Below are 15,147 nucleotides of genomic sequence, written 5' to 3'. Positions count from 1 at the left end.
AAATCGATGCAAACGGATTAATTTGCCTAACTTTGTTTTTCTATATGTTTATTTAGCAACGCACCCCGTGACGACATTACAGTTGCCCAATTCTTCTCCCCGAGGCTATTAAAGAGTTTAACAATAAGTAATAATTACAAAAAATAAAATAAAATTAAAACATAAAAATAAGCTATATGAAATTAAGAATTAAAAAAAAAACAATAATAATAACAATAACCAAAAATTCAATAATAATAAAAACAAAACATTGACACATTTAATTATTATCTTAGATCACTTCCTACTATATCTTACGTAGCGTAGCACATATGCATATACGTAACTATACCTACATATAATTCTGAGAGTACCGATTGGCTGGGAATCTTTCTATTATAAAAAAAAAAAAGTTGGCTAGGTTGCCAATTATTAAAAAAAAAATGACAAAAACACTCAAAAACACACAAAAAATGGGAAAACGTAAGCGTAAATCATTTTTAAAAATTGAATGGCGCACTACCCGTGAGCAGAGAGCGGGCATAAGTGCTGGAGTTGTTGCAAAATAGTCGTCAAAACTTTCTTGGGACGTAAAGTAACATAGAGGAGAAGTTAAAGCGATTTGTTCATTATTTATGCACCAGATAGCCCGGCTCTATGGCTATTGCAAAGAAGAAATAATATTTGCACTTTATCCAATGTTAGTTTGAAACTGCTAACTGCAGTTCAGTCCCTATTGTTGTTTATCAACTCTATAGCGGAAAGTTAGCAAGGTGCCAATGAGATAAGGTGAACATTTATGGCTTCGTTAGTTTAGTGGTTAGCGTGTTCGACTACGGATTAAAAAGTCCTAGGTTCTTTCTGTACAGGTCTGGGTGTTGGGTTTTTCTGTCAAGTGATATCAGTTTTGGCATCAGCCAGAAGTTTGCAAATATGTGTTGTTCATCCTTACAGAGAATGTTAAGCTGACGGATTGTTAAAGCCCGCCAACTATACGGATACATTACAACTAAAATTGCAGAAGCTTGCTGGGTCTATGTTTAACGTCCTATTCTCGACTGAGGGAGCAAATATGGTGTAATGAGGCGTGAATATATTAAGGAAAAAATTATGGAATAACGATTTTTTCATTATTTTCTGTCTGCCAGAGTTATAATAATCTACTTATTACCCGCCCACTACAGGGCACGAATCTCCTCCCACAATGATAAGGGGTTAAGGCCGTAGTCCACCACGGAAGCCTAGAGCGGATTGGTGGACTTCAAATCCCTTTGAGAATATTAAGGAGAACTCAGGCATGCAGGTTTCCTCACGGTGTTTTACTTCAGCGTTAAAGCAAGGGATTTTTAATTGCTAAGATCACTTGTAACTTAAAAAAGTTAGGTGCGTGCTTGGATTCAAACTCGGCCCCTCAAAAGAAAAGCCGAAGTCCTATCTACGGGGCCATTACCGCTCCCATGTAACTTCTCACATTAAGAAACAAGGACTCAATTCGAGGCCTTTTAGCCAACATAAATGAATTTTCAAAAGAGCCTGTTATGTTAAGAGGCCTACTTGGAATAAGCGAAATTTGCATTTAAATCTTCAAATTATATATGCCTATTGAAAATCTCTGTTTTCCAATGTAAGACTTTTCCAGCATTATCCTACGGCCAGACGGCGAGATCCTTTACAGTTGCCGAATCTGGGTTATAATATCAAAACCTTCACCGGGCACAGTGAAAACACCGTGACAAAGTAAACAAGTGACCTAACAAATACATTAAAGGTTGTTTAGATATATTCACAAATAAAATATAAGCAACATTGTGGATGTTATTCTTGTAAACATTCGCGTCACAGCATCCATTTAACCCGAGGCGGTACAAGAGCTGCGTATAATTTTGCGTCTTTACCTGATTTTTTCCTTTGAGAACGAGCACGTTGGTGACCCGCCCGAAGGGCAGGCCCAGCTGTATAATCTCGGCTTCCGTCGTCTCGTTTGGTATGTTCCGTATGTGGATAACCCTTGATGGCTTGCCGACATTTTGTTCCAGTTTCACCTGAGGAAAAAAAAAAAACTCAAGTTTAAACTCTTTAAACTGAAAAGGCGTGAAATAGAAGCCACAACAAAAAGGTTTTGTTCTGAACTTAGCGTCGACTTCTGCAAGTAAAATTCAAGAGTGCAATATTGTGTGTATCCACGTAAAAGAAAGTGTTTTGTTACACTTTTTGCGATCGCAATGTCTGTCCCCTGCTCAAACTTTCATTCTCTTGTAATATTAATATTTTTTTCTAGTTATATAATTTTCAACGGATTATTTAAGTCCTCGTTTTAAAGTGTTTTTACTTCAGTGAGTTTCTACTTGCGATGTTAGTGGTATAACTTGTTAAATGTTTTATCGCACAAGAACAAGCTTTTGCTCGTGTTCTTCGCTCGCGTTTATCAATTTTTTTAAATCCCTCGATAACAGTTGGTTTTCCGGGATGAAAAGCCTATATTACTCTGCATTCTTTCAACTAAGTCGATGGCAAAAATCTAGTTGATTGGTAGCTTGCGTGAAGGAAGGATAAACAAACAAACAATCACACTTTTGAATTTCTAATATGAGAAGGATTATAAAAACGTACCGATTTAAAGAAAAACTAAGTCGATTAAAAAATCACTTCATTATCATACATTAATTATTATTGTTACGAGTATTGTAAATAATATAACCTGATAAAATTTCTGAACAGTTAAATAACTCCCCCTTTTAATATGAAATTAATCCCATTGTAACACGGCCACAATGAAAAGATTACGAGCGCAAGATATTAAACACCTAAACAATGTTAAATATTTTTAATTTTGGTCGGAGGTACAAAAGTCCATTCTACTCAGCTAATGGAGAGTAATGTTTACATGAACACGCGTTTAAACGGTGTACAAAATGACCGCTCTAATATACATAAATAAAGCTAGTATTGTTCGGGGGAAGAGTCGGTTGTATAATTGAAAAGTCGATGTAGTATAATTGTCGAGGCTTATCGGTCCCGAACCGATGTGGGTGCTATTGTTCCCCGAAGAGCCTTTTGATTACGGGCTACGGGGGCGGCGGGCCCGTGCCGAGGCCTCCAATATATTGTAACTTTGTATGACACTTCATTTTCTATTGAGGTGAAAAGAGTTACCTGTACAGTGACTTTTCACAAGATTAATGGAACCGTACTTGAATCTAGAGCGTAACGGTTACACCTTTTAACTTAAGAAATAATTTTCAAACTTAAACGGGAGCCGTGGCATGTTCATCTTAAATAAAATAACGGTAAGGTTGAAAAGACAAAAATTATCAGTATTTGTTTTACTTCTTATTTGTAAATATCAGTATGAAAATAGTTTTCTGATTAATTTCACTTATAGCATAAGTAGGTATTGACTTCGTAAGCTATCTCAATAAAAAGTCAAACGCTGACAAAACCGAGAAAACAGAAATATTTCTGTTTTCTACCTAAACAATAGTAATAGAATAAGCAAAAACATCTGGAGTGTTTTACAACTACAATAGGGTAATCGACCTCAAGATGGCTATAAGATTTTTACGAACAAAAGAAATATCTCGGAGAATTAAAGTTTTGGAGGAACATTTTCGAAGGAACATTCTTTTATGTTCGCCTTTTACCGGTCAGGCGTAAATGTGTAACAAATGAGCCGCCTGTTAGTTGGCCATAGACAAGTTTATCAAAAGGATTCAACCACTTTGTAAGACTTTAATATTATTATCGTGATGTCTTCAAAATTGTTTTATTATAAGTTATGTATCCTTAAATTTTTTTCTAAAATAGACGTAAATTTAATTTAGATATTTTAGCCCAGTCGACCAACCACAACTTTCATTATGATTTTTTCTGCTTTGCCCATGGTAATATCTCAGCAAATTTTGGGTATAATTTTATGAGTATCGTGATTATGTGTATAAACTGTGTGACAAACGATTCGGAAAGGAAAGAGTTCATTCGACGAAACATTCGGAAAACTAAGAAGTATTTTCCAGTAAAATAGCAAGTTTAAGTTGCTTTAACAGTTTCTGTTATCGTAACAGTTGTGATGGCATAGATGACCTGAAGCCATAGATCTCTGTCTATGGGCTTATTAAGTATGTGTAAAATGTGGGACCATCACCATGGAGGTCTTTGTTTCACTAGGTAGATATGCGTAATCAAACAATGGACAAACATAGATATTATAATGTAACTGGTGTACTCCCATGCCCGTAGTTGATATTTAATTCACATCGAACATTAGGAGTAAGTCTTTAGGATAATTGATTTGATAGCAGATTGAACGTTACTACCAATCGACGTAGCGCTACAGGCGACGAACCGATAAATGGTATTTCAATAAACACACCCAATGCGATCACTGGGAAAATTGACCGATTTCCGGAAATCCTCGCGAAGAAATGTCACACGATATCCTTTTTTTCTATTCCACGAGCCAAGTCAAGATTTAATATTTATGGATGAAATGTGAGTCGGAGCGAATGATTTAAAGTGTCTGATGTTGAAATCGTTCTTCGCAGATTTTCTGACCCAACGAAAGTAATGTCCTCCTTTACGTTTTGCGTAGGTAACGGTTGTTTTCTTACGCGGAGCAGAGAAAATACAGAAATGTATCCTTTAAGGTGGGCGAACGTGCTTCACGATTTATTCCTCCCTTTGCAACTGAGTTTAGAAAATATATATATTTTTTTATTTGTTTTCTTACGGAGATTTGATTCTTTTGATGTCGATTGTACAGGGTTCGTATTGTTAGAATACAAAATATTGTCTGTTTGTTTATTTTTCTTTCAATATGTCAGTTTAATAACGATACATGAAAATTCTTATAAAGTTTACCTTCATTTGGGAAAGGTTTACTTGTTAAAACAATTGCTACGTGAGCTTATTTCCTCAAAACCTCAATATTTTTACTCTGTAATTAGAAATAACGTCTATCTTTCATTCAAAGATTTCATCTTTAAAAGATTTCGATTAAACAGATTACCAACGCTAGCGCGAGTGTTATTACACGCCTAGCAAATAATTTATAATAAAATTACTTTAGTACTATATAGGGCTAGGTTTATTGTTAACGAAATATAAATATTAACATTAAATATAGACATTTACTGCGCTGTTTCAACTTTTAATTAGGTTCCTACGGAATATATTGTTATAAAATTAAATGTTCATGATTTTTTTACGCTGTAACAAAGCCTTGATCGAAAGAACTGTTAGATTATATGTTCTTTAGAATATGTAAGTACGTAATTATTGATATCATCAATGTTCAGGAATATATATGGTTAATCCTGGGGCATTTACGAGTATCTATGGATAGAAGTTCAAAATTGATTGACTGACTGGTTTTAATAAAGCGACCTTTTTATTAGTTAAATTTACTACGTTATCCGATAAAAGCCTGATCGTACATTACTGTACTAACAAGTTTGGATAAGGCAGCCAGTAAAAATAACATAAACAAACATATACTTCTTTCTTTTTTGCATATATTTATTTTTTATTTTTCTACAATAAAGTGTGTTTAACACGCTTTATATTAGCTTCACCTGTATGTTTGTATTCGACTCCTTTAGACTTCATTTTGACCCTCTTCAAACTGTCTGATTTCGTTCAAAATTTGAAGATTTATCGAGGACCGATGAAAATACACTAATTTGATAAGATAATTCCATTTTTCAATTTGCAAATTAAGATGTATTGTTATTTATTTAATTTTCATCTATACTCGATAAAGCAGAAATTATGTTAAATTTAACTTCCCCCCATACATCTTCAGCCCATTTCTTTAATATTAATAAATTTGATGGTGATATGGTAACCGATTAATTTTGCTCTAATTAAAATAATATTTAGTTTCAGAAAAACTAAAAATCACGCTTTTATAAATAAACGAAATTAAAAAGGTAATAATTAGTTAGTTTTTTATACCAAGCGAGTTTTTTAGTTTTTTTGAACTATTATTATTTTTCTTTTTCCTGTAGGTATTAATAAAATGAAGTTAATAATAATACAATAGATTCGTTTGTTCGGGTGGACTTGAATATTTAAGTACGGATACGTTTTACGGTAAATAAGCGTAACAGTCAAGTAAGAGGGGCGAAGTCGTAATTTTGTTAGACAAGCTCGTAAATGCTTAAGTAGTCGTTCAGCAGCATTCTCTGATTTGATTGATCTTCACTTTGCAGGGTTCTCTACGTTTTTACAGGCCGACGTCAAGAAAATGGGGAAAATACGGGGAACGTAATTAATTACTTTATTTGGACATTAATGACTTGGTCCAGAGCGAGAGTAGATTAGCCATGCTCTAACTAATATTTTGTTTGGGGTTATTGCCTTTTGTAACAAGTACGTCGTATATTTTGTGGATAAAAAGGACTAAAGTGTGCTTACAATATAATAATTTAAATAAAATGTCTGAAAATTCTAAGACATCAGAAGTGCATACTGTGTGTGTAATCACGGGAAATCATAACATAGGGTAAAAATAAATAAGTAAGAACTACTTAAAAAAAACAGCTCGCAGTCCCTGTGATGGATTCTAAATGAATATTCAACGGGAGAAAGTAGAAGGGGTCGGAAAAAGCGCTGTCTAAATTTTTCAGTTTATAAAAATGGTGGTACCTAATCGCGACAGCATGAAAAAAATAGAAAATAAATAAGAGACGGGACATGGCCCTATTTAATTATGAATTAAGGGCTCGGAGTAACGAGATCACAATGTAATTAAGATTACCGAGGCGAGGTTTTTCAGTGTCCGCCAAGTGAGAGTAAATGGTCGGCGAAACTTACGTAGCGACCTTGTTTTTCTCTTGGAAACGAGTTATTTATGAGCGAGAGCAAAATCATTGTGAAAAAAATAAGCTGATGTCCGTCCGTTTAACAATTATTATTTTAGCTTCCGATAATTATTAATATAAATTAAGTACGAATAAATTATGCTGCTGATAAGAGTCAAACACAACCTCCATACACTAAAACTTCTCGATATCCTATATACATAAGGTACGTATATCGAGAACTTTCGGAGTAACTTTTCGTGGATGTTGCGGGTTTTCAGAGTTTATTATGCGGTAAAATTGAATGTACGGTAAATGAAGCTAGGTATAACTTATTTTAAAAATATTTCGTAGCGTTTTGAATTAAGCTTTGACCTGGGATTATTCGTATTAATTTTAGTTATTATATTTTTTAATGAAAGAGTACAACTCTGCGTTACACACCACTAGGGGATGTAAAAATATCCACCTACATGAAACCGTTGGTTGACTGAAAGAAAACTTATTCTTAAGGTTGCAAAGAGTTCACAAATAAATATGGTGCTTAGATATTATTCTGTTATGTTGACTAATCAACACGAGTAGGGTTTTATAAATCAAAAAGAAAGTGGATCGGCGAGTACATAAATCTATCCTTCGGTAAGCAGTTTACATCGCGCGGTCATTATAAAAAAATACCTGAGATAAATACGGCGGGTGTAGTTCATGCGGTGAAATATTCCACCATTTTCCGTTATACCTTAACACAACAATGCCTGGGAGCCAAAATTCCTTTTATACATTAGTAATGTTCCTTTGTCATCTCTCAAGACTTCTTAGCTTATATAAATAATTAATTTTCGACGGTATTCTTTTATTTTCATCGTTCTTTTTTTATTGGTGAGCGCATTTTTTGATTATACTTTTACAAGGTTTGTTCTATTTGTTTTGTTGAATTTGATCTTCTTTTATTTTAAATAAGATCATTTTATTATTTTAGTACGTTATAGGTGTATTTCTAGACAATTTTCTTGTTTCTAAGAAATTAGTTTTGTAGAAATCCATTACATTTATAGTATCGATACATTGATAGAGATCGTCAACCTTAATTAAATCTTCATTCCATACCTACGCTCGTAACGCTCGTCTAGACCTTTTTCAACGGACTTAAAAAAAAAGCAGGTGTTCTCAATTCGACTTTAAAATGTTGTAATAAATATATATTTCTTGCTTTTTAGATGTTTAACAATTTTTTTTTTCAATTTTTTTTTTTATAGATTAACCAATAATAAAACGAAGAAAAAAATCTTCGTATCTACTACGCATGCTGTTTAATTAACGAACATAATCCGTAAGTAATAGGTGTTAAAGGATAGATATAATTTTATTACCGTTTTGTTTTCACTAATAAATCATTAAGATTCGGTCTATGTCGAATAATGCAATACACAATCGAACTTCTTTTTTTTAGTTTTTGTTAAAGAAACTGCCACTGAAGCCCTTGGACCTCTGGATGTCGTAATAAAATGGGGACTTATTTCCCATCACACACTGAGGTTGTATTAGAATCAATTAGAAACTGTAGTTAGAACTTATAGATAATGTACCTATGTTTTAAGATATTGCATTTTTCATCTCAGCGGATGGCTAACGAAAGGACGTGCTAAGGCCACCTTTTTAAGAAAGGAGCATAAAGATCAAATTCAAATTCAAATTTATTTACTTGAGGTAGGTCGCAAGAAGATTGCTCTTTTTCAAGATAATTTTACAGTTAGACAATCTTTATCAGAGTAGGTATAAGATGAATCCGCAACCTATAATGTGTTGGGATGTCGGAGTTAAGAACGTAGCTTTCTCTGTGTTTCACTTTTAAAACAATTGAACTTACGGTCCTCGATAAAACCAAACTAGTATTATTCAAAACTAGATTTTTATGTTAATGTTTGAAATCCAGTTTTAGCACTGTATAGTAGTTAATAGATTACACAATCCATTTGGCGATCAAATCGGACCGACAAAAAAGTGATGTTTATTCAGCACCAAACAAAGTACGCATTTACGACCCCGTGTGCGTCCAGTTTATGTAAATACACTCGAAAAAACTATGCAACGGGAAACCCGAAACAACATTATTTTTTTTATTACAGTTCCATACGTTTTAAGTACAATTCAGTTGAAACACAAAGTACTCCAGACCGCGCTCTACTAAACTGTATCACTAAACTTTCAAGCAAATAATGTTTACTTCGCTTATTTTTATTTGAAGAACTTTGAACGGTATGCGGAAACAATACAAAAAGATTTTTAACTGGCTTCAAAAGACCGGGAGATTTGCGATGTTTCTGCATATGTCCGTCAAATTGGGACCGATTTCGATTACACTTCTTTAGTTAGGTCAGGGTGTATCCGTAGGTCATATTAAAATATCGTAAAGATATGACAATTCTTTAGAGAATGAAATTCTCAACAGAAAGTGGTTAATCATTTGCAATCAGTGCTACCGCACTGATTGCAAATGATTAACAGTAGTTAAGTATAATGTCCAATGTAAATTAGTATATTTAACGCAATAAAGTCCATTGTCGAATAACAGATTAAATTACTGATGACAAAACTTATAAAATGTATGTAGCATTATAGTGTGTTGTCTATTATTGTTATATGGATAAACAATTTGTATTATCTTTACATATATATTTATTGTGTGCGTGTGTATGTCACTGAACTCCTCCTAAACGGCTGGACCGATTTGAATGAATTTTTTGGTATGCGTTTGGGTTGCACCCAGGATGGTTCACAAATCAGCCCGACAGATGGCGCTGGGGTCCGCTGGTATATAATAATTATATGTGTAGTATTAGAATTTACAGTCATGTAGTTAATTTTGCAATATTTTTTTAGGCAAAACAAATTTTAGCCGCAGGTTTTTTTTTCAGGTTGTCTGGGAGATAAGACCGACTATGCACACCTTAACTAGTTTATTTTTATGTTTTATTTTGTATTTCGTTTTCGTGTGGGCAATAAAGAATTTAATAATAATAATGGCTAATAAAGAGCCTCAACCCTACGTTACAACAGATTAAAAAGCCTTTACAGTACTTTACTGTAGGTATATAACCTATTAGTACCTTTAATTAATCAACGATAAATTGTTTAAATAGAAATCATATAAATAAAAAAGTTATCCAATAAAATATTCCTTTTCCCAAATATATGCCATTCGCAAGCACCCCCAAGAGCGGACTGTTGTCAGCCGGAATAATTACATTGTCCAATAGAAAATTCGGAAATCAATAAGGGCCGTTTATACCCGGGATGATTTTTATGATTCATCCGCTGAAAATTATCAATTCAATTTCTATTCAATATGTAAGAAATTTATCCGCTATCTGCAAGTCGGGTAAGATTAATAAAAATTTGGCCCTTAAAACCGCTAGGGATGTCCCTTTACAGCCCGCTGGTATTTTACGAGCGCTCTTTTACGTTAATACCTTGGGCCTTATATTTCTGTTGATTTGCCGTTTCTTTGTTACCATTAGTAATTACGAGATTGTACCTTAACGCGTGCAGTTATAATTATTATGTATGGGAAATTTAGCAAATTTTAAATTTACTGCTACTGTCTATTTGAATAATTTAGCTATGAAATTTGAACGGAAAAGCCAATCCAAATTAGCCTACTTAACGGAATACGAAATATGTAATGATTCGAAATGATTTATTAAACGATATTATGGTAAATATTAAACAGGTACATATCATAATATTTATTTGTCTTAACAAAATATCGAAATGAGATATAGTGGTGTTGTGTGGTGTTGTGGGACACCAGATACTAATACAGTTCCTTATAAGTTAAATATTAATTTCAAGTTGCTTATTCTTCAAGTTAGTACTTCTAATATTTTTCGAGAAAAAAGAATATAATTATTTTGGATATAATTTTTTTATTATGAAATTTTTATCAATAACAATCAAAAAAGTTAAGTAATAACAAAATTATCTAAAAACTTTTACCTCATTCGCAAAGGTATTTCTATATTTTTTTACATATTACTTTTCATATTTTTTCGTGAAATTAGTAAGCATAGACACCTATACTTAGTGTGTTAATGTACTCTTGCGTTTAATGTACTCATACAGATCACCTCGTTCCACTTTTGACCACCAGACGGTGTGATTATCGAAAGATATAATAATAAAGGCAAACTGAAATAATAATGATAGACTAAAATTTAGCGAACGCATATCAATTTTTGCCGGCTAGTATCGCATCGTCCCATAAGGAACTTCGTTCTAAAAGTAGAAGTGGTTCATAGTCTTAAATGAACGAAATGTCTTAATAGATTAGTATTATTCATTTCCAATGTTAGGCCAAATATTGGGCACGGGTTTCCACTGAGGGAATAAGGATTAAGGCCGTACTACCAATCTGACCTAGGGCGGTTTAGTAGAATTAGTAGAACTCTCCGTTGAAGCAAGTTATATTTTTTTGTTGAAGAAAAAACAAAAATAATTTCCAGAAGTTACAGAGGTACATCTTGCAGGAAATTAGTATAGAAGTAAATGTTTTACTGATAGACTTTATTTAAAAAAGGCTTATTAATTTGTAACACTAAGCTTGAAACTACCAGTCCGATTTGATCATTTATTTCAGATTTAGATAACTCGTTGAATGAGAAAAACAAAAATAAAACCGCGTATTAGTATTGACAGGCTATAAAAATAAATCGTATACAGTTTATTTATTTATTTCATTCACATGTTTAGTATAGGTAGGTAACCTTTAACTCTGTCTATCTCACTGCGCCGGATATTCCATTAAAGTGATTACAATTATTTAGGTTGTAATTTTGTTAAGTAGAGATGATAGCAATCGCACCCAATCATATAAAATTCGCCTTGACCTGCCTAAGTGTAAATACATACAAGTAAATAGTAGTGTCTTACATATCAAATGTAAACTTCTCGTTATTTTCTTAGGAAAAGTTTATTTTAAATTTCAAAGAGAATTTTTTAACGTTATAAAACAAGTTAGATAAAATAGAGTGTAATTATTTGTGACGAGGAAAATACCTTCTAATATATTTGAATTATCATTAAAATAGTAACAGAACAATGTTTATAATATCATTCGTATAGTATCAAAAGCATAGAACAGGTATCCTTTCTTCCGATAGTTACTAAGTTATAACACAATAAGAAAGAGTTCAGATTTAATTTCCGCGAGCGATGCTCCATGATTTCCCTGTATCCCACAAGAGAGGGGCTTGAGGGAATGTAGTCGAACATTAATAAGGCTGATGAATATATTGATGGTGATGAGCGAAATTTAAATTCAATGAAGAATGATAAGGAAGAAGCGCTCAAGTTGCAGAGATGTCGGTTCTAAGGCCTCCTGCTTTCTAAAGTGGAATTTCAGACTAAAAAGATACTTACCGCTTAATCTTGAATGCAATATACTTAATTTAACTAACTAGCTGTCCGCGTTTGTTTTTTTTTAGACCAACTGGTTTACAGTTTTTTTTAATAACTGTATGTGGGTCTCCAGGATACAAGCGAAGTATCTCTATACCAAATTTCACCATGATTCAGAAAGGCATGTTTTTGTTATCCCAGGGGTACATCCAGTGGCGTGCATAGAGGGTATGCACAGGGTATGCAGATGATATAAAATGAAGAAAATCTCCAGTACGAGTTATAAAAAACTTAAGGATAGGCTTTGTAAGAGTTATAAAAAGCCTACCCTTAAGTATTTATAGCTCGCACTGGAGATTTTCTTCATTATATACCATCTGCATACCCTCTATGCACGCCACTGGGTACGTCTTCCCAGGTGCTTTTCTTAAAGATCGATAAAGTAGCTAAGCCGAACGTACGAGTACGCAAAAAAGAAATATATACACACTTTCGCATTTATCATAGTCCATATCCATTTGATATGGATAGTTATGATTGCGTTGTTATTAATTATAAAGGTTTTCTGCGAAGGAAATGATTAACGCAGTTAGGAAATTACTTAGATGTCCACTCTCGTGTCTCGCAGAGTACATTAATACGTCCGACGGATATGCACTAGCATATAATCTTTCAAGTCATCGAATTTCCCGAAGAGTAGCCAAGCCAAGTTTCTGAGTCCAAGGCCGTGGATTCGATTTCCACATCTGTTAAGTGTTTGTGTGATGAACATAAATATTTTTCAGAGTCTGGATGTTTATCTGTATTATAAGTAATTATGTATATTATTCATAAAATTATTCATTACTTACCTTAGAACCATTAGACAAGCGATGCTTACTTTGGGACTAGATGGCGATGTGTACTGTAGTATAAAGTCAAAGTCAAAGTCAAAAATATCTTTATTCAAGTGGGCCCCCACTTGAATAAAGATATTTTTGACTTTGACTTTGACTTTATACTACAGTACACATCGCCATCTAGTGTACTGTAGGTGGCACTTTTGATGCATACATAAGAATTACACGGTAGTGAGATGATGGCGATAACCACATTCGTAAACTTAAAACTAAAGCTACGAGGGTTCCAAACGGGTCCTGGTCTAAGAAGAAGCCCACAACAAACTTAGCCGAGTGTTTATTGTTTTTTTTGTTGTCACCATCTCACAATGCCATTTTAAATTATTAGAAGAGCAACCTGGTTAGAGCAATAATTTACACCCAAGCTTTTTTATCTTTTACGTAGTCCTTTATACTATAATAGGACTTTTCTATAAGCTTACGTTTAATAAAAACTTTGATCTTTTTAAGAGACATCTCCAAGATGTCAATTGGTAGTTTATTGTAGCATTGTACGCAATTTCCTTTAAACGAATTATGAATTTTATGTAACCTAGTATATTGCACTGTAAGTTTATTCTTACTTCTAAAGTTTAAATTATTGCAGTCACATAAAATTTATTTATTTATATAAGCGGTACGACATTTCGATGTCGATGATGGTTGATACTAGTGATTTATTATGAAATACCTTTTTGGCGGCTGAATCCTGGTTGTTATTGTCGGCATGATGTGGAGCCGCGGGCGCCATGACGGTGACGCCACTCTGCGAAAGAAGCTCGTCCGAGCCCCTCTGTAACAACAAGAAAATTCAATTAAAACATATATTTTTACACCTTTCACAGTTCATTTTTTTTTATAAATTTAAACCTTCTACCGTAAAGCCGTATAAAAAATGTTTCAATTTCGTACAACAACAAATACACTGATATTTTTATTATATTGATATATCTTTTTGGTGTTAAACATTGGGGTAATTATAATTTGAAAAATTGTCTGGTTTGTTTTTTCTAGTTTTGGCCTTGGCCGTGGCCGTGGCCGACAAAGACGTGCCGCTAAGCGAGTTAGTGTTTCGGTGCGATGTCCCGTGGAAATCGATTAGGGGTATGTCTACTATGCTCTCTAAAAGCTCGCTACCATCATAGACCGTATCATCACTTACCGTCAGGTGAGATTACAGTCAAGGGCTGGATGTGAAGGGCTGAATGGAATACTATCTTTCGTTATATAATGTATCTATACATCTTTATATTTTATATATTTATATTTGTGTGTGTGGGTGTGTGGTATCGGTGTTCAACGCACGGACTCTTCTCGACTCCCTAGTGTGTGTGCGCTTTTATACCACATAACTACTACTTTTTTGTGTAAATATGTTCTGTTATTATGAAAATAATAAAAAAAACATTTCTATGCTCATTATTTGCCCGACTGTTTATTCCATATTTTCCTTCTTAGATTTGACTAGTTATAAAATGAATTATTAATTTATTCTTAATAAAAGAATCTATATAGATTCATGCAGATAAATTAAATAGAAACGCCAGCCTGTGATTTCGAAATGGATGTGTATTGTTAACACGATAGTATTTGAACAAAAGTTCCCTTAGGTTTATTCCATAAAATTTATTTGCTACTAGCTGTTGCCCGTGACTTCGTCCGCTTTTGTTTTTGTTTATCGAAAGACATGTGCCTCATACATGTGGCAGCACTTTATGTATTTAGAATAGTTAAGCCTGGTGTAAAATCGTCAAACACTTTCGCCCCCTCTCCGAGAGAACTAAGCTTAATTTCGGGATAAAAAACATCCTATATTACTTTTAATACCTTTAGGACTATGTGTACGAAGTTTCGTGATGATCGGTTTAGTAGTTTTTGCGTGAAAACGTAACAAACAAACTTACATTCACATTTATAATATTAGTAGGGATTGCATAACATTGATTAACAATGAAAAAAACAAATGATTAGTTCGTATATAGTACCTACATAATAAGTAGGAAATGTAGGTAGGTACAGTAAAAAGGAAAAGTGAAACATAATTATTAAGATCACGCGAATGCAGACGTCAACCCACCCCTTGTCATCGGATC

General features: G+C 33.5%; 1 protein-coding gene across 3 annotated transcripts in view; it reads right to left on the bottom strand.

The window, feature by feature from the left end:
• The window catches only part of LOC120625649 (polypyrimidine tract-binding protein 1), a 327,046-nt gene that overhangs the window by 62,955 nt on the left and 248,944 nt on the right, over positions 1–15,147 (bottom strand). For all 3 annotated transcript variants that reach the window (XM_039892749.1, XM_039892747.1, XM_039892748.1), the window contains exons 2-3: positions 13,746–13,847; positions 1,875–2,021 (exon numbers count right to left, since the gene is read on the bottom strand). In XM_039892749.1, the coding sequence (XP_039748683.1) occupies positions 1,875–2,021; positions 13,746–13,847 (249 nt within the window). The remainder of the gene's footprint in view (positions 1–1,874; positions 2,022–13,745; positions 13,848–15,147) is intronic.

Source organism: Pararge aegeria, chromosome 8 (genome assembly GCF_905163445.1).
Source record: "Pararge aegeria chromosome 8, ilParAegt1.1, whole genome shotgun sequence".
Classification (NCBI taxonomy): domain Eukaryota; kingdom Metazoa; phylum Arthropoda; class Insecta; order Lepidoptera; family Nymphalidae; genus Pararge; species Pararge aegeria.
The sequence above is the reverse complement of the archived record's forward strand: the minus strand, read 5'-3'. Positions and strand labels throughout refer to the sequence as shown.